Source organism: Leucopleurus acutus (assembly GCF_964270905.1).
Source record: "Leucopleurus acutus genome assembly, chromosome: 19".
Taxonomy (NCBI): domain Eukaryota; kingdom Metazoa; phylum Chordata; class Mammalia; order Artiodactyla; family Delphinidae; genus Leucopleurus; species Leucopleurus acutus.
The window spans coordinates 52,507,208-52,533,506 of NC_139161.1; the positions used below are offsets into that span (position 1 = coordinate 52,507,208).

At 54.4% G+C, this 26,299-nt stretch overlaps 3 protein-coding genes across 5 annotated transcripts; 2 read left to right on the forward strand and 1 right to left on the reverse strand.

Annotated features, from left to right (window-relative positions):
- The first annotated feature begins 734 nt into the window (after positions 1-734).
- Positions 735-2,130, forward strand: RANGRF (RAN guanine nucleotide release factor). Of its 2 annotated transcripts, XM_082860315.1 has the most exons (5): positions 735-930; positions 1,020-1,136; positions 1,338-1,494; positions 1,585-1,670; positions 1,889-2,130. In XM_082860315.1, exons 1-5 carry the CDS (start codon positions 854-856, stop codon positions 2,010-2,012), a joined length of 561 nt encoding a protein of 186 aa, XP_082716441.1. In that variant the 5' UTR covers positions 735-853; the 3' UTR covers positions 2,013-2,130. The 2 variants fall into 2 exon arrangements, with proteins under 2 accessions (XP_082716441.1, XP_082716442.1); XM_082860316.1 differs by lacking the exon at positions 1,585-1,670 and having other exon boundaries at positions 1,889-1,967.
- A 434-nt stretch (positions 2,131-2,564) lies between these two features.
- SLC25A35 (solute carrier family 25 member 35) lies at positions 2,565-5,335 on the reverse strand (the record flags this gene model as incomplete). 2 transcript variants are annotated; one of them, XM_082860312.1, is made up of 5 exons in its annotated part: positions 2,565-2,738; positions 2,893-3,027; positions 3,384-3,536; positions 3,993-4,058; positions 4,961-5,335. In XM_082860312.1, 5 exons carry the CDS (start codon positions 5,333-5,335, stop codon positions 2,565-2,567), a joined length of 903 nt encoding a protein of 300 aa, XP_082716438.1. The 2 variants fall into 2 exon arrangements, with proteins under 2 accessions (XP_082716438.1, XP_082716439.1); XM_082860313.1 differs by lacking the exon at positions 3,993-4,058.
- An 11,012-nt stretch (positions 5,336-16,347) lies between these two features.
- ARHGEF15 (Rho guanine nucleotide exchange factor 15) lies at positions 16,348-24,068 on the forward strand (the record flags this gene model as incomplete). The annotated part of the gene is made up of 15 exons (XM_082861802.1): positions 16,348-16,957; positions 17,219-17,551; positions 17,808-17,862; positions 18,659-18,717; positions 18,820-19,031; positions 19,154-19,314; positions 19,487-19,639; positions 19,774-19,903; positions 21,245-21,319; positions 21,422-21,514; positions 21,603-21,763; positions 21,847-21,999; positions 22,160-22,242; positions 22,353-22,457; positions 23,917-24,068. 15 exons carry the CDS (start codon positions 16,348-16,350, stop codon positions 24,066-24,068), a joined length of 2,535 nt encoding a protein of 844 aa, XP_082717928.1.
- Positions 24,069-26,299: the final 2,231 nt, after the last annotated feature.

Sequence of the window (26,299 nt, forward strand, 5' to 3'; positions counted from 1 at the left end):
GGGTCTGTTATGCTCTAAACGCTCTGCCAGGTGCTGGGGATCAAAGATGAATGGCGCAATTAGCTGGGAGGATACACTTGAGCTGAAACTTTAAGAACACTCTAAAAATCTATAAAAGAAAAAGTTTATTCTGTGCTTTCGTCCAGGCGTGTGTGTAAGGGGTGGGCAACGCCTCCCTCCCCACCCCTCCATCCCCTCGCCTCACCTCAGTTCCCAAGGTGAAGATTTGAGGGAGATTAGATGTATAATCACCGGTTTGGGTCTTGCTTTCAGGAAGGCGTGAGGCCTGAATCCTAACCCGGCCCCGCACACCTGGCCCCACTGTTCCCCTAATTCCATGCATCCGGGAATTAGCTAACTGGCTGGCAGCTCACTCCCTGTCAAGAGGCCCGGGAGAGAGTGATACGGGAGACCCTGAAACTATCCCTACCAACTCAGGAGACCCCACAAGACATCGGTCCCTTGGACGAGCAACGGCCCCTACGGTGGGTCTCAGGCAACACTCTTATAAAGTGCGACCCCTTTAGAAGGAGGAGACCGGCGGGCGCGGTCTAGTGACCACGAGAGTGTCACAAAACCTAAACAGAAGTCTCAGCTCCTAGCGGACCCCGCAGTCCCGCCCCGCGCCCTTCTAAGAGCTTGACTTCCGGGAGGAGCTCCGCTGGGGCACCGCCCCCCCAAGGCGCGGGCGCCAATTGGCCAGCGTGATCGCGGGGCGGGGCCAAATCCTAAAGGATCAGGAGCAGAGGAAGACCTGAAGGGGGCCGGGGCTGCTGCGAAACGGAGGTGATGCCAAGTGGCCCCACGTGGGTTTCTTTTAAATCTTTAATGCCCATACCCTAGTCTCAGGCCCATGGAGCCCACGCGAGACTACCCACTGTTCGGGGGCGCCTTCTCCGCCACTCTCCCTCCGGGGGCCATCGACGTAAGGTAAGAAGGCCCGGGCACCAAAGGAGGCTGACCAGGTGGGTTGCGGGAAGTAGCCGGGGTCAACCAGGGCCTGCCTCGCCTCTCTTCAGCGACCTTCGACCGGTCCCGGACAATCAAGAAGTTTTCTGTCATCGCGTGACAGACCAGAGCCTGATCCTGGAACTTCTGGAGCTGCAGGCCCACGTGCAGGGCGAAGAGGCAGCGCGGTGAGGGAGGAGGGCCCGCGGCTGGCCAATGGGAGGACGAGAGCCGAAAGAGTGGGCGGGGCCTGTGGCGGGACCGTTAATCTGGGCAATGAGAACTCCAAGGGTAACACCACGTCACCAGAAATGAGCGAAGTTTAGGATGAGATGCTTGTAAGGGGCAGTGAGAAATGCCCCTCCCTGACCCTGCTCCCCCAACTCCAGGTACCATTTTGAGGACGTTGGCGGGGTGCAGGAGGCTAGGGTTGTGCAAGTGGAGGCTGTGCAGCCCCTCCTTTTGGAGAACCTGGCCCTGAGGGGCTGCTGTCAAGAAGCCTGGATCCTCTCTGGCAAGCAGCAGGTAGCTAAAGAAAACCAGCAGGTGAGGGCCAGGGGAGTGTGAGACGTCTTGGAGGGGTGAAGGGGGTGGCTCTAGGGAATCAGGTAAGCATCCTGACTCTGATCACTTTAGGTAGCAAAGTATGTGACACTGTACCAGGCCTTGCTGCGGCTGCCCCAGTACCAGACTGATTTCCTGCTCACCTTCAATCAGCCCCCGTAAGGAGAACAGAAAGGGCACCTCGCTCATGACTGGGTCCCCAGGAGAACTGGCTTGGAGGGGCAGAGTAGGGAGACTGGCTGGTGGGGTCCTCCAAGGAAGTGGGAGTGGGCCAGGGGTTTGGGGTCACAGATAACCAGGTCCTCTGGGAAACAGGAAATGGGAATTTACAAGCCCAAGGCCCAGATGATGTTCTCTATCTGTTCCTCACCCCAAGCCCTGAGAATAGGTCATCTCTTGGCCCTGAAAATCTGTCGCTTCCGCCCTGGAGCCTGGGTGACTTTGAACAGTTGGTGACCAGTCTGACCCTTCACGATCCCAACATCTTTGGTCCCCAGTAAGGACGCTGAAATGCTGCATGCTGCTTCTGAAGACTTCGGGCCTCTGTTCTGCAAGGGGATCAAAGGGTTGGATATATTCCCCTAATTCCTTCCCAGTGCATAAACATAAGACACCTCCTCTCTGCAGAAATAAACTTGCTTTATAACCAATATAATCTCTGCGCCTTTGAATCCAACAGAACACCTGGGTCCCCCCAATTCCCTTTGGTCTTGGACGGTGGAGTTTAAAATTGTGCATGGGATCAGAAGGGACCCAAGGCCGGCAGTGGAGGAAGGGAGGAAATACACTTTGCAGTGACTGGTTCAGCCCTGAGAGAGGGGTGTGAAATTCACAGGGGTACAGGTAGGGAAGGTTTAAAGCAACACCCAAGGAAGGGAGGGAAACGATCCCTTGTAGTGATTCAACCCTGAGAAAACAGATGGGGAGTGGGGTTGGTGGTCCCTCTCTGATGGATGAAAGATTATCTGGTCAGAAGTCACCAGGTCATAACAATGGAGTCAGAAGAGTCCAAGGAGTGCCGACTTGGTGGAGTGTTGGAAGAGTGGCTGTTGTTATTTGGTATACACGTAGTAGAGTGTGCGCAGCTGGTCCCAGAAGAAGAGGGAGAGGATGGTGTGGGGGCCGAGGCGGAAGTAGGAAGCACCTATACCCTTGTACATGCCCCAAATGCCCTCTATCCGAGCTGTCTGCAGCAGAGCATCCAGCAAGCCCCGGTACATGAGGCCCTGAAAGGTTGAAGAGGAAGAGCAGAGTTTGTCAGAGCCCACCAGAGGCCTCACCTCAGCAGCCTGCATTTTAGGCTTCCTACCTGCACCCACAATCTGCTTCCCTCACCCCCTGGCTTTCCCTGCTGTCCTGCACCCCAGAGCACTCCCTTACCTTGCCCTGAGCATCTGTGGGCTGGTTGTAGAGCCTTGTGCTGACCACGTCAAAGGGTGTCATGGCCAGGACCACCGCAATGCTACTCACCATGGCGGCCACCAGAGCCACCTTCCAGCTCTGGGGTGGAAATATCTAAGGGGGGGAGGGAGGAAGAGCTCTGTCAGTCAGCCAATCATTCAAGCCCTCGGAAAGCCCAGGCCCTGTGCTGCAGGTACAGTGGAGAGCTGGTAACTCAGGGAGCTTCCACCCCACCGGTGATAACACTGTGAAGGAGGAAGAGCGGAAGGCCCTGAGGACTCAGGTACACCTGGGAGGAAGTGACAAGAGAACTGTGGGAAGGTTGTAAAGAGACAGTGATCCCCCCAAGTCCTCCTGCCGCTCCCTCACATTGAATGTTGGCACTGTCCCTCTTCAAGCTGAGCCCACTTCAGCTTGCCCTCCCCCTGCCCACATTCCCAGGGTGGCCCCACCCCCTTCCCAGGCAGTACCTCCCACTGGGTCACGAGGTCCTTGGTGGACGAGAAGGTGCACAGCTGGGTGGAGGAACCGACGATAACTCGGGGCAGGCCGCCCAGGGCCCCACGCCACAACCCCACCAGACCATATTTCTGGCCAATCTTGATTAGCGCCTGAAACATGCCCTGGTTGGGGGAGGGGGAGGGCAGAGAAAAAACCATGGGGGCGGGGTTCAGTCACCCAGGCATCAGGGGCTGCCACCCCCTAACAGTGCCAAGGATGGGTCCATAAAAGGCACCCGATGTCTAGACAACCAGTGCCATGTGGGCTTTGAGCATGAATGTGGCCCTCGCTTGTCTGCCAACCCACCTTCCCTCCCTCGCCACCCCAGAACAGGGCCGGGTATATGCACGTGAGGACATTAGCAGGTCAGGAGAACGGGGCAAGAGAAATAGGTGCAGAAGCTAGAGGAACAGGGAACATGGGGATAAGAGGGTCTGGGTGGACTCCAGGGGCAGAGTAGGGCCGAACTGATGGGCTGGGCAGAGCCATGGCTGGGTTGCGGCTGTTGGGTGCAGGCAGAAACCTGGGGAAAATGGAAGAGAATGGGCAGGGACGCCAGCGGGTTGGAAAACCCTCACCTGGTGGTTATACTGGTGCCCCACAGCAATTTCTGTGGCTGCCTGTGCCTGTAGGTGTGTCTTCACCTGGAGACGAGAGAGTATCACAGCCTGTGGCCCAGCAGCCAGCCCCCCACCTCAGACAGCCAAATGCCTGACCCCTTCACACTTCCTCTGGGTGTTCGGTAATGAATATCCTTCTAACCTGATAATTATTGTTGTTCCCACCTAATAAATTGGTCATGAGACTGTGTCCCTTGGCTCCAGTCCCAGGGGATGGCTCTCCTAGCACTGCAAGACACCCCACCCCCTCTACATCCTTCTTCCCTTGGGGGAAGGGGTGGGGATGGAGAGGTTGGAGAATGGCAACAATTCCTAAGACTGTTCATGTTAGGCAAGACCTGGTGTCCAACCTCTCATGCCAGCTCCTACTCCCAGACCGGCAGACAGGATCTTCAGCCACCATCATGACCAGGCTCCCCATCAGGCTCTGGGGCAGGTTGTGAGGGGTCATCGGCAAAACTTGCTCTCTGGCCCCCAAGCCCTGTGGGGGGCATGTGTCCTGCTGACTTTGGAGAACTCCAGTCACTGTCCCCGAATCTCATACTCTGGGAGTGAGACCAGACTGCCTCTCCTTCTACAGAACTCATTGCCTCCCAACATCTTTCCAGAAAGAGCGCTAAGCAGGGCCAAGTCCTAGCAACAAGCAGCTGTGGTGACCTTGAGCTAGTCGCTTCCCCTTTCTGGGCTCAGGTTCCTGACCCTTCACCGATACCAGATTAACTCAAAGGGGCAGACTGTGGGATAGTAACTCTGTAACGCCCAGGACTTCCCCTGATCCCCACACCCGTTGATGTATGTTAATCAAATTCCTCACCCTCCCCTACACAAATCCATTTCCAACCTCACTATCAGGTTGTGAAGGCCCAGGCACCCACCCTACACCAAAGGTCTGCCCTGAAGGCCCCAAGCAAGACCCTTCTTCTCACCATGTAGATGGGGCTCCCCAAGTAGGCTCCCATGACCCCAGCCAGGGCCCCAGCTGCTGCGCTGCGGACAGGGCTCAGGGTGCCTTCAGCTGTGTGCAGGCAGCCCCCAGCTTCAGCCAGCCCGTAGGTGCCCAGCCGGATGCCGTTCATCAGGAACTGGTATAAGAGGGCAGGGGCCAGGCCCTTCTGCAGGGCTGCCAGGCCATCCACCTTGCCGATGGTGATGAAGGCATGGAAGACGTTTCGGTAGTGTCGTCGGTAGGTCCCGGGGGCCTGAAGTTCTCCCTGCAGCTGCATTCTGGTCTTCACCACCTCCAGGGGATTGGTGAACAAACAGGCCCCACAGGCTGCCAGGCCACTCATCAAGAAGTCCATGGTGGGACAGCAGTAGCAGGAACTGGCCCAGGGGTAAGAAAGTTAAAATGAGCTTCAGAAACGGAGTCAGAAAATCAGGGGAAAGCCTCAGTTCCAGCAGTCCAGGCTGCAGGAGGTAGAAATGCAGAAGTCTGGAGTCAAGAGTGTCAGGGTCAAATGTCAAGAGGTCAAGGGTTAGCTGGAATTTGGGAGTCAGGAGATGGCAAAGAGAGAAGAAATATGAGTTTAGGAGAGTCTGGCGAGAGGGTTATGACGGGGACTTGTTAATCAAGGGATTTGAGGTCAAGGAGGGGCAGAAGCCAGGAGGGCGTAAGGTGGGATGCTGAGGATGGCCGGCTATGGGGGCCGGGAGTAGGTGAGGGAAACGCGGAGCTGGGAGACCGGAGCCAGGGAGGAAGGAAAAAGAAAATCTGCAGGTTAAGGAGGGAAAGGATCCAGGAGAAGATCCAGTGGCGTCCCCGGACAGCAACGAGGTCTGGATCGGGGAAGGAAGTCGAGGCTCCGGCCGGGTATGAGCGCCCTCAGGCAACGGCCGGAGCCCGCAGCAGCTTCACCCCAGGGAACCTGCGGAGGCCGGGCCGCCACACTCCAATCACTGGAGAGCGACGCCCAATGGGGAGCCACAGCCGAGAGCCTCAGCCAATCAGCGCCGAGCCTCTGCGGCCAATGGGAGGTGCTCTCGGCGACCCGGCCTCCGGAATCCGCAGAGAGGCGATTGGAATTAACTCTCCCCACCCCGGTACCAATGCCTGGGCTGCGGACTCGGAGTGCTGGGAGGGGTCCCCGGGGAGCAGAGGTTTTATCACTGGCGGGGAGGAGAGGTTGGACCCTGGGTTACTGGACGGGCGCAGAGGCCGAGTACGGAGGCAGCAGTCCCTCACCTGCATGTTTTGGGCTGCTGCTCTTGCGGGCGGAGGGCTCCCCTCCTTCGCCTTGTATCCCGGGTCATCGCCGGGTGCGGTTGCCAAACTGTAGGTTCACTCCCTCTTGGTTCAGGCGCCAGGAGAGCCCGGAAACTGCGGCTCCTCCCGCGAGGCAGGTGGGACACACCTACTGGACGGGACAGATCTCCTTAGGCTTGGTAAAATATTTGTAGGTTCCAGCGCGGGGGTGTGGTGGCTGCGGGCGCGGAGGAAGGGGTCCCGAAGGATGGCGAGGGAACATAGTCACATCCCTACGTTCTTTTGATCCTCACAGCAAACCAGGGAGAAGGCCAGACAGGCTAAGTAAGGCGGGATTTTGATCCCTGGGCTTAGGTTACACAGGGCCAGCGAGTGGTGGGAGAGGTCCTGAGACTCTGGACTCCTTCCTTTCCTAGTTCCTGAGCCTGGTAATGGTTAATTACGCAAGAACTTCTGAGAAAAGAGACTAGGGAAGCTAGCTGGGAAGGGGTTGAGGGGGGAAGGCTTGGAGAAAGGTGGCAGGAGGATAGGGGATGTCTTCTGGGGCGGGAGGAGGAGGCAAGGGGGCACAGCAGTGTGTGAGGCAGCCACCAAACTTAGACCAGAGGCCTTTGGAGTTCCAGTTTGGGTCTTCCTGCTTACCAGCTGGGTAGCCTTGGGCAAGCTACTTAACATCTCAGAGCCTCCTTTGTAAAGTGAGAATGATAATTATTTATTGCACAAACCTGAGTGAAAGTGTTGCATTTTTCTCTAGATGCTCAATTATCAGTCACCCTGTGCCCGTGTGTATCCTGTTCCCACTGCCGGTGAAAGTCCTTGCACCCTTATTTTGGTGACCTCCAAATCACTCTTCATCTTGAACTTCATCTCCTGATCCTTGAAGCTTTTTAGCCACTTCTATCCTGCTTTGCTCCTCAGGCATTTACCCTTGTTTCTCATTTGATTAGCAGTTGTTTACTCTGAGTCCTCCAGTACTCTGGGAGTTCTTGGATGCCCCCCCCACCCCGGGGCTGGGGGACTGAGTCTGGGTCTTATCTCCCCAGTGTACTGCTAAATCATTGAGCCTCTGGGCTAGGCACGAGGGGTGGAGCAGATAACGGGGCTTCTCAGGAGAGGCTCTGAAAGGGTCCCCTGAAAATTTCCAAGGGATGCTCCCCAAATGCCTCCACCTGCTGGCTGGGATTGACACTCAGAAAACTGAATTCATCTCTTGGTGAGTGTCGAGCCAAAAGACACAAGCAAGCCAAAGAGTGGGAGAAGGAAGGATTTATAAGTAAGGAGAACACAGGGGATCTTTCCCAAAGCAGTGTCTCCCGAACAGCAAAATTGGAGACATTTTAAGCTAAGGATACATGCATATTAGTGAATGGGTTTGGGTGGTGTATGCTTATTCGTGAAGGGGCTTGAGCAGAAGAGGAATCAACATAGAATAGGGGCGAAGGTTGCTGGAGTCCAAGCTTTAGTTGATTGAAGTCTCAAGCATCTGAAGAAAGTTAACATCATTAGGTTCCCACCAGTCTGCGGTTTTAGCCCCTAGTTACTTACCATCCTCCACCTGCATGGGGGACCTTGGTTCCGGTAGAACAACTAAAAAGATCAGATTGTTATGCATATCCCTTGAGGAGGACCTAGGACTCTGTTTTATCGCTGAATTGTTGCTTCTTGAATGCTTTGCCTTTGTTCCTGCATGCTTTTGTTCCCCTAAGATCATTAATTACTGAGACCTGCTCTAGGGCAAACATTGTGGCCAGGCTGAGATCACAAAATGGCTTAGACCTAAAATGGCTTCTCTTATGTCAAGAAAGCCATGTGGGGTTCTCTTTCTCCGGGACCCCCTACCCTATCTGCTTATAGGATGAGAGTTCATCATTGTTTTAATCTTTGAGTTTATACCAGTGATTCTCCAAGTGCAGTCCCTGGAGCAACAGCAGCAGCACCTGCGGACTTACTAGAAATAGAGATTCTCTAGGCCCATCCTAGACCTCCTGCACTGAAGGCGGGGGCCTGACAGGGGCTTAACAAACCGTCTAGGTTATTCTGATATGTGCTAAAGTTTTAGAACCACTGCTGAAGCCTTTCATTTTTAATATCCAGATGCCTACAGATAGACAACTTTTTTTTTTTTTTTTTTGCCGTGCGCGGGCCTCTCACCGTTGCGGCCCATCCCGTTCCGGAGCACAGGCTCCGGACGCTCAGGCTCAGCGGCCATGGCTCACGGGCCCAGCCGCTCCGCGGCATGTGGGATCCTCCCGGACCGGGGCAGGAACCCGTGTCTCCTGTATCGGCAGGCGGATTCCCAACCACTGCGCCACCAGGGAAGCCCCAGATAGACAACTTTTAAAGTGTTATTTTTTTTTAAAATAAGCTTAATTTTTATTTCTTAAAAATTTTATTTATTTATTTTTGGCTATGTTGGGTCTTCGTTGCTGTGTGTGGGCTTTCTCTAGTTGCGGCGAGCGGGGGCTACTCTTTGTTGTTTCGGTGGCTTCTCTTGTTGTGGAGCACGGGCACTAGGCACGCGGGATCCAGTAGCTGTGGCATGTGGACTCAGTAGTTATGGCTCTTGGGCTCTAGAGCGCAGGCTCAGTAGTTGTGGCTCACGGGCCTAGTTGCTCTGTGGCATGTGGGATCTTCCCGGGCCAGGGGTTGAACCCGTGTCCCCTGCATTGGCAGGCGGATTCTTAACCACTGCGCCACCAGGGAAGTCCTTTTCCCTGGTTTTTTTTTTTTTTTTTTTTTTTTTTTTAGCTGGGTGGTTTGTTGTTGAGTTTGAGTTATTTGTGTATTTTGGATAAGAGTCCTTTATCAGATAAGTGTTTTGCAAATATTTACTCCCAGTCTATGACTTGTCTTTTCGTTCTCTTAATAGTGTCTTTTACAGAGCAGAAGTTTTTAATTATAATAAAGTCTAACATCAATTTTTTTTCTTTCATGGATCATGTTTTTGGTGTTGTATCTAAAAACTTATTGCCAAACCCAAGGTCACCTAGATTATCTCCTATACTTTCTTTTAGAAATTTCATAGTTTTGTATTTTACATTTAGGTCCATGATCTTTTTTGAGTGTGAATGATGTAAGGTCTGTGTCTTTTTTTTCTTTTTTTTTGCGGTACGCGGGCCTCTCAGTGTTGTGGCCTCTTGCCCTGCGGAGCACAGGGAGCCTGGATGTGCAGGCTCAGCGGCCATAGCTCACGGGCCCAGGCGCTCTGTGACATGTGGGATCTTCCCGGACCGGGGCACGAACCCGTGTCCCCTGCATCGACAGGCAGACTCTCAACCACTGTGCCACCAGGGAAGCCCGGTCTGTGTCTTTTTTACATATGGATATCAGTTGTTCCAGGAAGTTTTGTTGCAAATTCTATGCTTTCTCCATTGAATTGCTTTTGCTCCTTTGTCAAAAGTCAGTTGACTCAGGGAATAGAGCCAACATTTTATCATAACTATAAATGGAATATAATCTATAAAAATTTTGAATCACTATGTTGTACATCCCAAACTAATATAATATGGTAAATCAACTATACCTCAATTTTTAAAAAATATCAGTTGACTGTATTTGTGTTGGCCCATTTCCATTGATCTATGTGTCTGTTTTTTCACCAATACCATGCTGTGTTGATTATCATAGGCTGTTATCATTTTTGTTTCCCCCTGGGTATGAATGTCCTGAGACACGTGTGAGAGGAGTGGAGGGGAAGCACAAAGATGGCCCCAGGTCTGAGAGAAGGGGTGAAACCACGGAGAGGGGAGAGTGAACGGTGCAGAGGCCTGGAAGGCACGGAGCTGTGCCTCTTCTGCACCTCTACCTGGGGTGGCCTAGACACCCATAGCTTCATATTGGCTGCCAGGCCCCATACCTGATGTGCTCACCCTCCACCTAGTGGCAGTTGGACAGAATCCTCTATCCTCGCACAGATTAGAACCTGCATGGATTCCCAGAGCGGGCCAGCGTTTCCTCACTGCCCGCTTCCTGATTTATCCCACACCACAGGCAGGCTACCTACCCCTAATAGCTTTCTAGACAAAAAAGAGGGCCTAGGTGTTTTGTACTCCATGAAGGATTCTGTTGGAGTTCAATGTCCTGGCCCTATCAGCGGCCAGTGGGACTCAGCACTTCTTTCATCATGAGCTCCTCTCCCGTTGGAAGGGATTTTTTTTGCATGAATTAAGCTTTGTCCCTGCTTGGGTCACACGCTCACCCCTGAACCAATCTCGGTAGCTAGGGAAGAGGAAATGTGCCGACTGGCTGCTTCTGGGTCATATATTCCCCCCAGAATGGGCCATGTGGACCTAGAATGATGGAAGGGCGGGTTCCCAAAAGAAAACTGGGTGCTGGTACCAGAAGAGGGGGAATGGGTGGGCAACTGGTTAAAACTCCTGCCATCCACTCCTCCGCCTGCTCAGAAACCTCAGTGCCTCTACTGCCCTGTCCGGTTGCCCGTGGGGTGGCCGCTACATGTTCCTCCAGCCTCATACCCCTCTTTTCATATCAGCTAAGCTTCCCTCTCACAGTTCTCCAGATGGGCCTACTCTCCTCTTCACTGCTTCTCCACTTCTATGGTCTCCCCAGATGGTCACCCATGCCTTGCCTCTTGGCCTGGCCAAACTTTACCTGATTTTCCTAACAACCAGGTGAGTGACGTAAGGAGGACTGAAGGAGGGTCGAAGCCACCTGATGTGGAGGTAAAGGGGTGAGATAGAAAGACCCAAGGACTCCTCCAACCTTCCAGCAAAGAATCTTTGGGCAAAATCAAGACCAACCACCTTGAAGCTTCTGGGGCTACTTTGTTAATCATTTTTATTTTTTAAAAATGTTTATTTATTTTTTTGGCTGCACCTCACAGCTTGCAGGATCTCAGTTCCCCAACCAGGGATTGAACCCAGGCCACGGCAGTGCAAGCCAGGAATCCTAACCACTAGGCAACCAGGGAACGCCCATTAATCATTTTTAAATTGAAAGTATTTTGTTTTTCACAAAGATGTTTACTGCAGCATTAATTGTAATGCCAAAAACTGGAAGCTGCCCAAATGGCCTGCACTCGAGAATGAATTATAGCGTTTAACATTTTTTCCACAGTAAGTGACAGAAACTCAGCTCAAACTAGCTTAAGCACAAAAGGGAATTCAGTGGCCCCCGAAACCGAGCAGTCCAAGGGGCTTAAATGATGTCAGGCCCCCTCCATCCCTTGGTTCTGCTTCCCTCCGGTGTGGGGCTCATTTTCTCTCACTATTGACTAGTTTCCTCCATTGTGGGGAAAGGGAGGCCAAGACGCAGATTGCTCCAGGCTTATATTATTCCTGCTTTGTGACCTTGGAAGAAAGAGAAAGATGCCCTTTCCCAGAGACCCGGGGCAGGACATCCTGGCATGGGTGATTTGCTCATTCCTGGGCCAGTCTCTGTGGCCAGAGGAATGGGATCCTGTGATTGGCTGAATCTGGTTCCGGTGGGCAGGAGGAGGTTGCTGTGACTGACGGTCGCACCGGAACCACATGGAGTGGGGTGGTGGATGAAGAGTTTCCCAGAAGACTTTTACTGCTGTTAGCAGGGTGACAAAATCTAGTTGATGCAATAGTACATTCCAGGAAAATTATAATTACAAAGTCCATGTATGTAGTGACATGGCAAATAGTTATGAAGGAGAAAACAGAATTGAAACTATGATGGCACGTTTGGAAGGTAGAAAAAGAGAAAACATTTGCTTTGTTGGGGTGGTGGAAGAATGTATCATATTAAAAATCTTCTGGGACTTCCCTGGTGGTGCAGTGGTTAAGAATCCACCTGCCAATGCAGGGGACACGGGTGGTTCGAGCTCTGGTCCGGGAAGATCCCACATGCCACGGAGCAACTAAGCCCGTGCACCACAACTACTGAGCCCGAGTGCCACAACTACTGAAGCCTGCGCACCTCGAGCCCGTGCTCTGCAACAAGAGAAGCCACCACAGTGAGAAGCCCGCACACCTCAATGAAGAGTAGCGCCCGCTCACTACAACTAGAGAAAGCCTGTGCGCAGCAACGAAGACCCAACGCAGCCATAAATAAATAAATAAATTTATATAAATAAATAAATAAAATAAAAATCTTCAGTACCTTTGCAAAAATATTTGTACAATAAATAAAAGGTGTTTGTGCAAAAATAATCTGGCACATATCACACGATACGATTTTCAGAGCTAAGTTTCTTTTCGGAATGAGATGGGGCATAAATAGACGGTGATTTGTATAGATCTGAAATGTCATGCTTTTCATCTTTGTGGTTGCTTTGAGCAGGGGGCCAAATGGAACCTCTTTGTCAGGAGTGTTAGAACATTCTCAGTGTAGCTCCAGCAAACTTCAGTTCCCCAAAACATGCTATCCTGCCTTTGGGAGCAGAGGAAGTCTCTCCCCACCAGGCAGGCAGGTGAAAAGCCTTCAGATGGGTCTCTGATAAGGACAGAGAGAGGACAAGGAAGTAAGCTCAGACGAGCCAGGAAGGACAGGTAAAGGTGCATGGGCGGCCCAGCCCACCTAATTCCTCTTTTTGTGCCCATACCCCCATGCAGAGCTGGGGTGGTTCATGTCGTACCAAGTGCCACCATGTCTGCAGCCGACAACCAGCACTTTGGGGTTAGTTATCTTTTTCTTTTTCTTTTTGGCCGTGCTGTGTAGCTTGCTGGATCTTCCTTCCCCAACCAGGGATGGAACCCGTGCCCTAGGCAGTGAAAGCGTGGAGTCCTAACCACTGAACCGCCAAGTCCCAGTTATCTTTTCAAATGTTATTGTTGTAAGTAGTAAAACTAATAAAGACATTCTTATTTTAGTAAAAACAAAAAACAGGATTTGTTTTGCTACACACATGCATCTGGCTTTCTTGATAGGGTCTCTGAGGCACACTTGCAGAGATTTTGTCTCCCTGGAATCTAGGGGAGAGAGAGAGAGAGAGAGAGAGAGGAAAGGAGAGCCAGGGGAGTCGTGCTGTGGGGAGGATTCAACTCAGTTTGTTCAATTCATCAAAATATTAAGCACCTCTTATTATGTGCCTGAATTTGTTCCAGAATTTTAGGGTGTATCAGTGAACAAAAAAGATAAAGATCACGCCTCCAGGAAGCTTACTTTCTTCTTTTTAAAATGTCATCATTTATTTATTGACAGGAAGCTTACTTTCTAATGTGTATGTAGCTATAAACATACTATGTCAATTTAATAGTAATACACTATATACTATAAGGCATGATTGCTATGGGAAAAAAGGCAGGTCAGGAATTTGGTGTGACGCAATTTTAAGGAGTGGTAGGGCAGCCTCACTGAGAAGGCGATATTTGAGAAATGAGGTGAGGGAATCTTTCACGGGGATGTCTTGGGAAGGGGGTCTCCAGGCAGAAGACACAGCCAGTGCAAAGGCCCTGGGGCAGGAATGTGCCTCAGAGGAGAGGTTTAGGTTCATTGTCGGACCGTGTCTTTTACTCTGGACTTTTGTCTTTTACTCTGAGGAAAAATGAGTTAAAATATATGTTCTAACCCAGTTTTCTGGCTTTTCTTCTTAGTGTCTTGTTTGGAGTGTGTGTGTGTGTGTGTGTGTGTGTGTGTGTGTGAGTCTGGCAAAAGCAAGCACCTGGGCGTGGGCAAAGGCCCCCTGAGTTCCTAACTGCCCTTGCATCTTCCTCTCATTACCCTACTTCCCAGGCTGGGGTGTGGCTCATTCCGCCCCCTCAGCTGTTTTTATGACACACTCTGAGCCCTGAGAACTCAGCTCTTCAATCATAGAGCAAATTAGAGGTGAGAGGGACCCCTGCCCACTGCCCCCGCCCCCAGGGGTACTGGCTCCCAGCCAATCAACATCAAAGCCTCCCAGGGGGACAGGGAGAGTCAGGGGCTGGGACCCCGAGAGACAGGGACTGAGAATGGGGAGCAGGCAGGGGGCTCCACAGAGGGCATATCCACCTGGGGTGCACTGAGATCTCACACCGACCCCTTGGTCCACTACACACACACGCTCGCCTGACACAATGGCCGGGTGGGGCTGAGGAACTGGCTTCCTCTGCGGAGATCTCAATCTGGGCCCTCAGTTCCCGCCCCAGAAACACAGGAACAGACCATCAGAGACCCGGCCCCGCGTTCCTTGTTCCAAGGGGCAGGCAGGACGGGCTGAAAATAGAAACCGCTTCCAAAAAGATAAAGGTAAATTTAGGGAGGGGGAAACCGGGGTGGGCGGTGGGGTCCCTTGGTGTGAGATAATGGGCTGACTCACCCCCCGGGGACAGGTTGGATGCGAAAGGGACAGGCTGTCATGCGAGGTGTGGAAGAGATGGTCAGACACCGTCGAGGGACACACACCCCATCCCTCAGCAATCCAGAGGTGTCTGGAGCCCACGCCCTCCAGCCAGCCCAGCCAGTGCCATTGCCACCCTGTCCTCACCCCCACCCCTGTCCATCCCCGGCCGCTGTCCACACAGCCATGCGGACCCAGGACAGGACGTGCACATACAACGTGCACAAACAGTCCACTCTCCACGGCTGAGTTTCATCCTTTCCCCAGACTCTGTTATCCTCTGAAACCCGGCATTCGGGGTCCCTCACATCTTCCAGAGCCCCAGTGTGCGCATGTGGAGTGTGGTGTGGTTTGGGGGGGGGGTGTCCGGTTGGGAGGAGGATCCGATTCCTGTTTCCTGCCCCTACTCACTCGGCCCCGGGAGGTGACCAAGAGTGGAGAGGCCTCGAGGGTGAGTGCTTGGGCCGAGTACCTGGATCCCTGCGAGAGGCCTGAGTGGGGGGCGGGGGAAGGAAGTTAGGGCAGGTACCTGAGGGGGGCAGGGATCTCTGAGGGGGGGCTGGGGAGGAGCTGGCCAGCTGGCGAGGCTACTGCCCGGGGTCACCTAAGGAGCTTCCTGCCAGAACACAGAGGCCATTGAGCTGCAAGACTCCCAGCCTACAGCTCCCAGCCCCCACCCTGCATCATTTCTCAAAAACCAATCTGGGGCCTGGAGGGATCTGACTCTCCTGCTGACTCCACAGGGGAGTTTGGGGGCGCCAGGTCTCCCAGCCCGGACCTTGCTGCCGTCTCAGGATTACAGCGCCTTCCTGGCGGGAGGAAGTGAGCCCAGGCCCCAGCGTCTTGGCACCATTGGTCCTCACCTTAGTCTGGCCTCCTGACCACCCTCTAGGCATCCTGGCGGGACCCAGGCTTCCACCGGGGCATCTCTCCGGGACCAGGTGGGGGGCTGGGAGACAGGCAGGGGTGAGGACGGGGCAGGAGAGACCATGCGGGGGCCTCCTGGTCTCTTGGGGTCAGAGGCTCCAGGAACCTTCATGGCAGGAAAAGGAGACTAAAAATAATCCGGAAAGGGAGAGTCCAGAGAGAGGAACTGGGAAATGGGGGCGGAGGGCCCGTTGGAGCAGGGAAATAGTGATGCATCCCTCACGGCCCAGGCACGGGCGGGCGCGCAGGCAGACGCACACCGCGCATACGCCCCACACGACAGCACGGAACACACACACCCTTGCAGCCCCGTCTCACACAACACGCTAGACACACTGTGCACTCCACGCTCCCACTGCACACTCGCGTGTAACAGATAGACTCTGAAACACAGCATCCAACACCCCGTTCATGTAGCACTAGAAACACAGCATGTCCACTCACGCTTAAACCACACACACAAACCTCCACAGCACGCACTACAGACACAAAACACAATAAATCAGGTAGACACACAGCGGCTCTACCGGCACACCCCACTGCCCTTACTGATCCAGTTCTCTTGCACCCCTCCCCCAGCCTGGGTCTCTACCCAGGTGCCCCAACTCTGGCCTCACTGTCTCCTCTGGCCTGACTGGGGCAGCAGAGGCTGAAAGACAGAGCGCCATGGAGGCTGGGGGTGCCAGGGAGGGTTCAGAGTCCTCAGGGAATGGAATAAGGAGGGGTGAGAGGTAAAGGGAGAAGACAGTGGAGATGGGAAGAGAGGAAGTGTACCCGCCTTCCCTCCTGACTCTGAAATCTCGGCTCATTTACTTGCAAACATTTCTGTTCGCAGGACTCAGTCTACTCGTGGGCACTAAGGGTCTCTCTTTCTGCCCCTCTTCCTCAGGGGATGACTCCAGCAGCGTACCCCACTCCTTGGAAGAGCTCGGAGGAAGATGTCAGCTCAGTCTCTTCCTGCAGCAACACCCCCTACCCAGAAGCCCCCTCGGATCATCCGGCCCCGCCCCCCTTCTCGCCCCCGGGCTGCCCAGTCCCCGGGGGCCCACCACAACGGCTCCTCTCCACAAGAACCTCCCCTCACTGCCAACGAGGCACCAACACTGATGTGCACCCCCATCTTCTGGGAGCCCCCAGCCTCGTCCCTCAAGCCCCCAGCCCTTCTGCCCCCGTCAGCTTCTAAAGCCAGCCTCGACTCCCAGACTTCCCCAGACTCGCCTTCCGGCACCCCCAGCCCAGTGTCCCGGCGCTCCATCTCCCCAGAACCCGCTCCCCGGTCTCCAGTGCCCCCACCCAAACCCTCAGGGTCACCCCGAACGGCTCTGCCCCTGCTCCACTCGACCCGGGCCCCTGGCCAGGATGGCTCTGCCTCGGCCGCAGGCACCGTGCGGAGACTGGCTGGCAGGTTCGAATGGGGGGTTGAAGGCAAGGTCCAGGCTCCAGATGCCCTGGAGCCGGGTCCTCCTGGGGGACTGGATGTGAATGGAGAGAGAGAGACCGCGCAGGGCATCCTCGCTGGGAGTGGGTCCCAGGAGAACGGCACTCCAGGTAAGCCCGGGCTGGCTCGATCCAGCTCCTCTTCTTTGTTTTCAGGGCTTTAAGATTGGGTACTTGAAGGGGCTACTTTTTAAAAACTGGATTCCATGTTTGGAAAATCTGGTTTTCAGATTTCGGGGGGTTTGAAGAGAGTCAGGGTAGAGGGGATAGATGCCTAGGGCTGACCTCCATGTTCCTGCTGCTGGGCAGGTTAAGGGGAGGGAGGAGGCCTGGGGAGGGTGGGTGTCCTAAGGACGCCCCTGTCTCCCACAGATGCTGTGCTGGCCTGCCCTGCCTGCTGCCCTTGTGTCTGCCACGTAGCCCGGCCCGGCCTGGAGCTCCGATGGGTGCCGCTGGGGGGCTATGAGGACGGCCCCAGGGTCCCCTGCCGGGCCTCCCCACTGCGGACCTCCCGCTCCCGCCCCAGCCCTCCAAGCCTCGGCCAGCCCCCAGTCGTCCTCACGTCCTACCGCTCCACTGCTGAGCGCAAACTCCTGCCACCCCTCAAGCCCCCCAAACCAACCCGGGTCAGACAGGACGTCACCGGCTCTGGGGACGCCCCACAGCCAGATCTCGATCTGCCCTCCGAAGATGGAATCCAGACAGGTACAGGGCCCCCAGGGAGTGGACCTCTGGGCTGGGAAGGAGCCACTGGGCTCCACCGGGTGGAGGTGGAGCATTCTGAACACAAACTCACTACAACCCCCAGCAGGCCCTGGGCTTCTTGTTCCTCCACCAGCTGCTGCTCTGGGACTGACCGGAGTTGTAGTTTTTACAGTAACGGTCTCTGCTGGGCGGGAGTCAGGAGGCCTGGGCTGGGGATCCTGGAGGCTTTCTCTCTTCTCTCTGGTTCTCTCTCTAGGGGACAGTCCCGATGGCGTCCCTCAGAACGATCCTCCAGCCACCACGGAGGGCAGGTACCAAACACTCCCACCCTTATCCCTACCTGAGAGCAGACTAACCTTCGGGTCCACCTGAATCCCACCCCCACGAGTGTGGAGTGAAGAAGGCCTAGGCCTCTAGGGACAAGCAGTGCCGGTTTCTAATCCCAGCTCTGTCCCTTATCAGCTGTGTGACCTTATACAAGTCACTTAACCTTTCTGGGTCTCAGCCTCCTCACCTGTGAAATGGGGGTAAACATACCAAATACTTCATAAAGTTGTTGGGGTCTGATATCGGTGACGAGCCAGGGCCATAATAAACCATTTTAGTTCCCCCACTTTGAGCTTCTATCGAAATTATTGCCTGTGAATCCATGTATCAACCAGGAACATCTCTCCTGTGTTATCTGGGCCTGTTAATCATTTCACCACCATTATCAGAGTTAATCTGAGGCCATCCATTTATTCAACCAACATTTACTGGAGTTGATTCTCCCGGGCTTCGACTTTGGGTGAAAGGGTGCATGGTGGTGCTGATGACCAGAACAGAGCGGGGAGGTATAAGAGCTGGGTCTACCCATTTTGAGTTGTACCGAGGCACCCATAGGACGTTCCAGACAATGGTCATTCCGTGAGAGCCCTGGAGATGGAGGCTTGGAAGTCGCCGGTGCACAGTAGTTGAGACTGCAGGAATGGATGGGGCCCACTTAGTACCGGGCCTCACATACAACAGGCACATAAAACGATCCGGGCTTCGGTCACAGTCCCTGCACACAACCTACCCCCTTACACTGTCACGTGAGGAGCATTCCATCCTTTTCTCTTTCCACAGGGAGGCTGAGGAGCTGGAGGAGCTGAAGGGGCAGAACTGGGAGCTGCCCCTGCAGGACGGTGAGGGCCTCTGCACCTGGGGCGTCCCTGCTGAGACCGTCAAGCAGTGGGCAAGGGTTCCGGGGCACTGGACTTCGCTGATGTGCGACATCTGCTCTCCAGAACCCCTGTACCAGACCTATCGAGCAGCCGTGCTGTCAGAGGAGCTGTGGGGGGTCAGTGAGGATGGGGGACCCTCTTCAGCAAATCCTGGGGAAGCTCCCCCCTTCGCCCGGCCCCCCGGACCTCGCAACACGCTGTGGCAGGAGCTTCCGGCTGTGCGAGCCAGCGGCCTCCTGGACACCCTCAGCCCCCAGGAGAGGCGCATGCAGGAGGTGGATGCACCTGGGGTCGGGCGCGGCGGGGGTGGGGGGGGTGGGGGGGAGGAGCCTGCGACCCGGCGCCTGGGCTGCCTGGGAGCTGGGCTTTCCACTAAGGCCCTGCTGTTCCTCCTCAGAGCCTGTTCGAGGTGGTGACATCCGAGGCCTCGTACCTGCGCTCCCTGCGGCTGCTGACCGACACCTTTGTGCTGAGCCAGGCGCTCCGGGACACGCTCACCCCCCGGGATCACCACACCCTCTTCTCCAACGTGCAGCGCGTCCAGGGAGTCAGTGAGCGGTCAGTGGGGCCGCCACCTCTCCGCAAGCGGGCCTCGGGAGGAAGCACTCCTCAGCGCTCTCCTGTCCCTGGGCCTCCCCTCCAGGGCCCACTTAGTGCCCAGCTCTTCCCTCAAGAAGCCGGGACACCTGGCTCTCTGCCCCCCTCCATTACTTGTCGCCCACTCCCCCAGGTTTCTAGGGAAGTTACTGTCCCGTGTGCGCTCTTCCCCCCACATCAGCGACCTGTGCGACGTGGTGCACGCCCACGCCGTGGGGCCTTTCTCCGTGTACGTGGATTACGTGCGGAACCAGCAGTATCAGGAGGAGACGTACAGCCGCCTGATGTGAGCGTCCCAGGGGCGGGGCCACGTCACCAGTGCTGCCGGGAGATGGGGAGCAGGGTCGGGGTCCAGGCCAGGGCAGGTTGCGGGGAGATCGGGGCCTCGAGGCAGATGCCAGCCTGCGCCTGCTTCTACAGGGACACGAACGTGCGCTTCTCTGCGGAGCTGCGGCGGCTGCAGAGCCTCCCCAAGTGCCAGCGGCTCCCGCTGCCGTCCTTCCTGCTGCTGCCCTTTCAGCGCATCACGCGGCTCCGCATGCTGCTGCAGGTACCCGTCCTGGCTTGGGCCCTTTTCGGCCCCACCAACCCCGTTGGAGAGCTCTCCCCAGGGGCCTCCTGCCCCACCATCACCATTTCCCACCCCACCACAAACACAAGAATCCCCTAAGTCAGGACTCCTAATCGGGGCCTCTCCGTCCAGGACCCACCAAACCCTACCTGGAGCTACCCAAACGTTTCAAGGAGCCGTCTGCGTGCAGGAAAAGAGCCTCTGGCTAGAGACCTGAATTCTAGATTTAGCTCTGCCACTAACTGGCTGAGCGACCTTGGGCAAGTCCCTTTCTCTCTCCAGGTCTCAGGGGGAATGTGATGAGCGGTCTTTGAGGTCCTCTCAGTCCTGTCTTTGACCGTATGCCTTCCCAGTGGGGTGATATCACCCTCAAGGAGGCAAAAACTCGTTCTTTGGGGGGGCGAAAAAATCTTAAATATTCCAATGGTTTGTGGTACTCCAAAGGGCCAGGGTGTATAAATAGATATACAGTATATCTGTGGTATTAAAATTTGATGGGGGCGGGGGGAACGATTAGGGAAAAAATGTCTAAAAAGATTCCTTAGTGGGTTGATACTGAAAAAAGGGGTGAGAAACACTTCTGTTGCAGAGTAGAAACTTCTCCCTGAACTAGGTCTCCTGATGTGGGGATCTCAGTATGAAGAGTCCCCAACTAGATCCTCAGTGCCCTTGCCTTATTCAGCTTTGTATATCCCCAGTGCAGACAACAACAACATAATAATGATGATGATATTAATCATAGTAGCTAAACAACTGTTGGGTGTCTGTTCTAGACATGGTTCTAAGTGCAATACGCTCGTTTAACCTTACCAACGACTATGTGAGGGTAGGAACTATTATTGACCCCACTTTATAGATGAGGAAACTGAGGCTCAGAGAGGTTAAATAACTTGCCACAGGTCACACAGATAGTAATTGATGGAGACAAACTTTAAATCCAGGCACTCTTAACCCCACGCTATATTGTTTGTACTAATAGCTGTGGTTGATAATTATTAAAATAATAGCAACCCTCTTTTCAGCATTTACTATGTCCCAAAGACTGTGCTACGTACTTTACGTATATTTGCTTGCAGAATCCTCACAACAATGCTAATGGTATGGAAGGTGGGAGTTATCCCCATTTTACAGATGGGGTAACTGAGACTCAGAGAGGTAACCTGACTTGCTCAGGGTTATGCAGACAGAGAGTGGTGAGGCTGGTCCCCCAGCCCTGTGAACCCCCAAATGCCAAGCCAGGCAGGGTCCTCTGAGCTGCAGCCCCTCTGAATCCCAGAGCCACAGAGCAGGGGCCCAATTACCCTTCTTTCTCATCCCCAGAATATCCTGCGCCAGACAGAGGAGGGGTCCAACCGCCAGGAGAATGCCCAGAAGGCTCTGGGTGCTGTCAGCAAGGTTGGAGGGGGATGCTGGGGCTGGAGGAGGTGAGGAGGCGGTAGGGAGGGATGGAAGGGGTGGAAGGGAGTGGGGGTGGGTGACTTGGCTCCCCTTACCCAGATCATTGAGCGGTGCAGCGCCGAGGTGGGGCGCATGAAGCAGACAGAGGAGCTAATCCGGCTCACGCAGAGGCTGCGCTTCCACAAGGTCAAGGTCAGATCCTGCCCGGGCTCCCTGCTTCCCTTTCCCCACGGTGCTGGCGCTGCAGGGAAGTCAGAACCTCCTCCCTGCTTCCTCACAGGCCCTGCCCCTGGTCTCCTGGTCCAGGCGCCTGGAGCTGCAGGGGGAGCTGACTGAGTTAGGATGCAGAAGGGGGGGCGTGCTCTTCGCTTCCCGCCCCCGCTTCACCCCCCTCTGCCTGCTGCTCTTCAGTGACTTGCTGCTCATCACTCAGCCCAAGAGGTGGGTCTCAGGGAGGGAGGCAGCCCAGGCAGGATTCCAGCTGGACCCCTGCTCTCCCTCTGAACTTCCTCTTCCCTGGGCAGTGGGCAGCGGCTACAGGTTCTGGACTATGCCCATCGCTCCCTGGTCCAGGCCCAGCAGGTCCCGGACCCATCTGGACCACCTACGTTCCGCCTCTCCCTTCTCAGCAACCACCAGGGCCGTCCCACCCACCGGCTACTCCAAGCTTCATCCCTGTGAGTTGTGTCTCTTTCAGAAAACACCCTGGGGACCCTCACTTGACCTCTCCGAGTCCACCACCCTTCTCCCTAATATCTCTCCTCCGAAGCCCATGCCTAACTAACCCCCAGGAGGATCTCCGGGGCCAACTGTGACCCTTCCCTCTATTCCCACCAGATCAGACATGCAGCGCTGGCTGGGAGCCTTCCCTACCCCAGGCCCCCTTCCCTGCTCCCCGGGCACCATCTATGAGGACTGTGGTGAGTGTTCCCTAGAGGGGAGGAGGGAAGGAAAAGTGAGTCTTCAGGGGAAAATGGGGAGAAGCTAAAAAGAGTCTGGATCCCACTGTAATGTCACCCACCCCGACCAGACTGTTCCCAGGAACTCTGTTCAGAGACTTCCACACCTGCCAAGACTGAGGGACGGAATCTGGAGTCCAGGGCTCCCCACAAGCACCTATACAAGAGCCCCGAAGGTGAGAGATTCTTTTACTTATTCATTCAATAAATATTTATTAAGCACCTAGAGGTGCCACTCGCTGTTCTCAGCACCAGTGAACCAAACACGCAGATATTCCTGCCCTGCTGGACTATACATTCTAGTGGAAGAGAAACAATAAAGAATAAACAAGATAAATAAGGAACATATATACAATGGAATATTACCCAGCCATAAAAACAAACGAAATTGAGTTATTTGTAGTGAGGTGGATGGACCTAGAGTCTGTCATACAGAGTGAAGTAAGTCAGAAAGAGAAAAACAAATACCGTATGCTAACGCATATATATGGAATCTAAAAAAAAAAATGGTTCTGAGGAACCTAGGGGCAGGACAGGAATAAAGACAGAGACATAGAGAATGGACTTGAGGACAAGGGGAGGGGGAAGGGGAAGCTGGGATGAAGTGAGAGAGTAGCATTGACATATATACACTACCAAATGTAAAATAGATAGCTACTGGGAAGCAGTCACATAGCACAGGGAGATCAGCTCGGTGCTTTGTGACCACCTAGAGGGGTGGGATAGGGAGGGTGGGAGACGCAAGAGGGAGGGGATATGGGGATATATGAATACATAGAGCTGATTCACTTTGTTGTGCAGCAGAAACTAACACCACATGGTAAAGCAATTATACTCCAATAAAGATGTTAAAAAAAAAAGTAAGTAAATTATACTGTCTGAAGGTGGTAAGTGCTGTGGGAAAATGAAAGTGGAGCAGAGTCAAGGGGGGTCAGGAGTCCCGGGGTTGGGTAGGCTTACATGTTTAAGTAGGGAGGTCGAGGGGGACCTTGTTGAGGAGGCGCCGTGTGAGCAGTGACTTGGTGGAGGTGAGGAATTTAGGCACGTGGTGTCTGGGGGAAGAGTGTCCCAGAGGGAGACAGGAGTCAGGCCGGTGTGTTTGAGAAGCAGTAAGGAAGCCAGTGTGGCTAGAGGGAGTGAGGAAAACGGGGAGAAGCAGATGACATCATAGGGGTAATGGGGACCAGATCACGTGGGTCCTCGTAGGTTCCTGTAAGGAGTCTGGCTCTCACTCTGCGTGAGATGAGCAGTCAACGCAGGGCTTGACAGAGGAGGGAGCCCGATCCTCTTTTCTTTTTTTCTTTAACTTTTTATTGGAGTATAGCCTATTAACAATGTTGTGATAGTTCCAGGTGCACAGCAAAGCAACTCAGCCATACTTATACATGTATCCATTCTCCCCCAAACTCCCCTCCCATCCAGGCTGCCACATAACACTGAGCAGAAGGACCCCGACCCTCTTTGATGTTGACGTTTCCTCCACCTCTAATGGCCTTTTTACCAATTCGCCAAGGCTTCTCCACTAATCCCCGCACCCGCCATGACCTTCAGGCGTTAGACCCCACTGGGCCTCCTCTCCGTCCTGACCTGCCCCCTGCCCCGGTCCCACTTAGACCCTTGTCTCTCTTTCCCCAGGCTGGCTGAAGGGGCTTCCTGGGGCCTTCCCTGCCCAGTTGGTGTGTGAAGTCACGGGGGAACACGAGAGGAGGAAGCACCTTCGTCAGCACCAGAGGCTCCTGGAGGCTGTTGGGTCCTCTTCAGGCTCCCCCAGTGCCCCCCAGCCCTAATGCAGGCCGGGGGGACGGGGTGGCGGCACAAGTTGGGACAGCTGGCAGCCTGGCACAGAGGAGACAAAGCCCATCCGTCCATTGGATTTGCTGTCAGTGGAAACGCTACCTCAGTGGCAACCAATAGGGACCGAGCTTCAGGACTGGGCAGCCAATGAAAACAGGGCCGTCTGAGCCCACGCATGAGGGAGAATGAAGATGGCTTGAGTGGATTGCCAGTGGAGACAGAGGCTCAGTGCAGAGTGGCCAGTGGGCGCTGAGCTGGCTGAGCCTCTGGCCAACGAGTATCCCTGCTATGCTCACAGCCAAGAAAGAGGAAGCTAGGTCAGTGCAGCTAAAAGAGGGCTGCACTGGAGATAAAGTCCTAGGATAAAATAGCCAACAGCAGGGACATATCCAGCCAAAGAAGATGGTGATCTGGGCCCAAGAGACCAGTAGGAACCCTGCTTGGTGCTATAGCAACGACCGTCTTGCCTTTTGAGTCTGGGAAGTATTAGATTCCATTCCTGGGGTGCCTCCTGTGTCCTCTTAAAACACTTCCTCTCTTCTAGAAGAATCCAGAGTGTGTGTCTCAGAGAATCTGTGTGTGTGTGCACATGTCTGTATACGTATCAAGGAAGGTGATTCTGCTGAACATGTTGTGTGTGTGGTCTTGCCCCCTTTCCAGATGATTGAATCCTCGATTTCTTCCCTCACTCCCCCATTTTTCCTATTAGTCTCCTCAGGAAAGACACTGGGTCTGAGCTCCAGAGGAGAATGTGCTGGGTGTGGTTGGCAGCCAGAGGCCAGAGCTGGGGATGAGAGGCCTGGGTTCGGCCTCCATAATCCCTACCTGCGGATCCTCCAACCTGAACTATACCAGCCATTCAGCCTCGGCCTCGGGCTTCAGACTGGCTCTGGGTCCCAGGGTCAAGTGAAGAAACAGGAGCCGTGGATCTCGGGCCAGCTGAGCCTCTAGGGCTTTCTTGCCTTCATCCTGGTCCTTTCACAGAAACACTGGGCCAAGCAGTGGGGAGAGAACAGAGAACCAGCATTACTGCCTAATCCCACCCAGAGCATCTGCTTCCAGATGAGAGACTGCCCCCACACAATGCCAGAAGGAGGTGAGGAATGGAGACAGAGCGGAGCAGACAGTTGCTGGCAAGTGGGGGCCCGGGCCTGGCACAAGGTCATCCCTGAGCTAAGCCGTCACACCTTCCCTTCAGCTCATGCATGGCAACTTGCCCAGGACAGAAACTGCCACGCCGACCACTGGAGGTGCAAGGACTCTGGGAGACTGAGAGGGAGAAAGGCACTGGCATTTGGCATGTCCATGACTTTGGGGATTCACCTAGCACAGTGCCTGACATATGAGAAACCCTCAATAAATGGTGGAGCTGCATTGAGGCTCTCCTGGGAGCATGTGCTTAAAGGAGCAGTGGTTTCCAAATGTGACTTTATTAGGGGGGAGGGGCTGGTGGAAAAGGGATCCTTTGAGAGCAGGGGTCAGCTCTGCTGGGAACTGGGGCTTGGAGACCAGGTGCAAGGTGTGTTGGCGCACTCATAGCTCCTGAGGGATCTATGGCGGTGTGATGGGGGGAGGGTTGCAGATGCTGAAGCAGAGAGCTGCTGCGGGTTGGGGAAGAGGACTGGCAGAGCCAGATATGGATGGGGCTCTGGCAGGGGATGAAGATGCAGCAAGAAGGACACAAAGGGCAATCAGTCAGCAATAAAGATCCTTTACTGACCAGCCAAGCATCTCTGTGTCTAATTTATTTCAATTCTACTTATTTATTGAGTGCCTTCTATGTGCCAGGCACTCTTCTAGGATCTGGGGACCCAGAGATGAAACAGACAAAGGCCTCGACCTCAAGGAGCCTACATTCTGGGGGAGCAGGTGGGGGGAAGTTACTAAGTAAACAAGTTAGTAAGTAAGAAAAGATCAGGTAGCAGTGAATGCTATGAAGAAAATATAGCAAAGGCTATGATACAGAGTGCCGTGTGTGTGTGTGTGTGTGTGTGTGTGTGTGTGTGTGTGTGTGTGTGTGTGTGTGTGTGTGTGTGGCTTTGGGGAAGACCCTGGAGGAGGTAACATTGAGCTGAGACAAGAAGGGAGCATCTGGGAAGAGCTGGGCAAATGGCACTCTAGGGGTGGTCTCAAGGGGATTGAAGTCCAGGAAGAGAAGGCAGTGGGCATGGGGAGGGAGCTGGCCTACAGGCTCCTTCCTTTCCTAGTGCGGGAGTCCCTCCAC

Bases quoted from the DNA above. Each gene is read 5' to 3' on its own strand.
- RANGRF (XM_082860315.1), top strand. From the start codon at position 854: ATGGAGCCCACGCGAGACTACCCACTGTTCGGGGGCGCCTTCTCCGCC. The intron at 1,137-1,337 runs GTGAGGGAGGAG...CCCCAACTCCAG, and splicing joins CAGGGCGAAGAGGCAGCGCG to GTACCATTTTGAGGACGTTG. The intron at 1,671-1,888 runs GTAAGGAGAACA...CCTCACCCCAAG, and splicing joins CTCACCTTCAATCAGCCCCC to CCCTGAGAATAGGTCATCTC.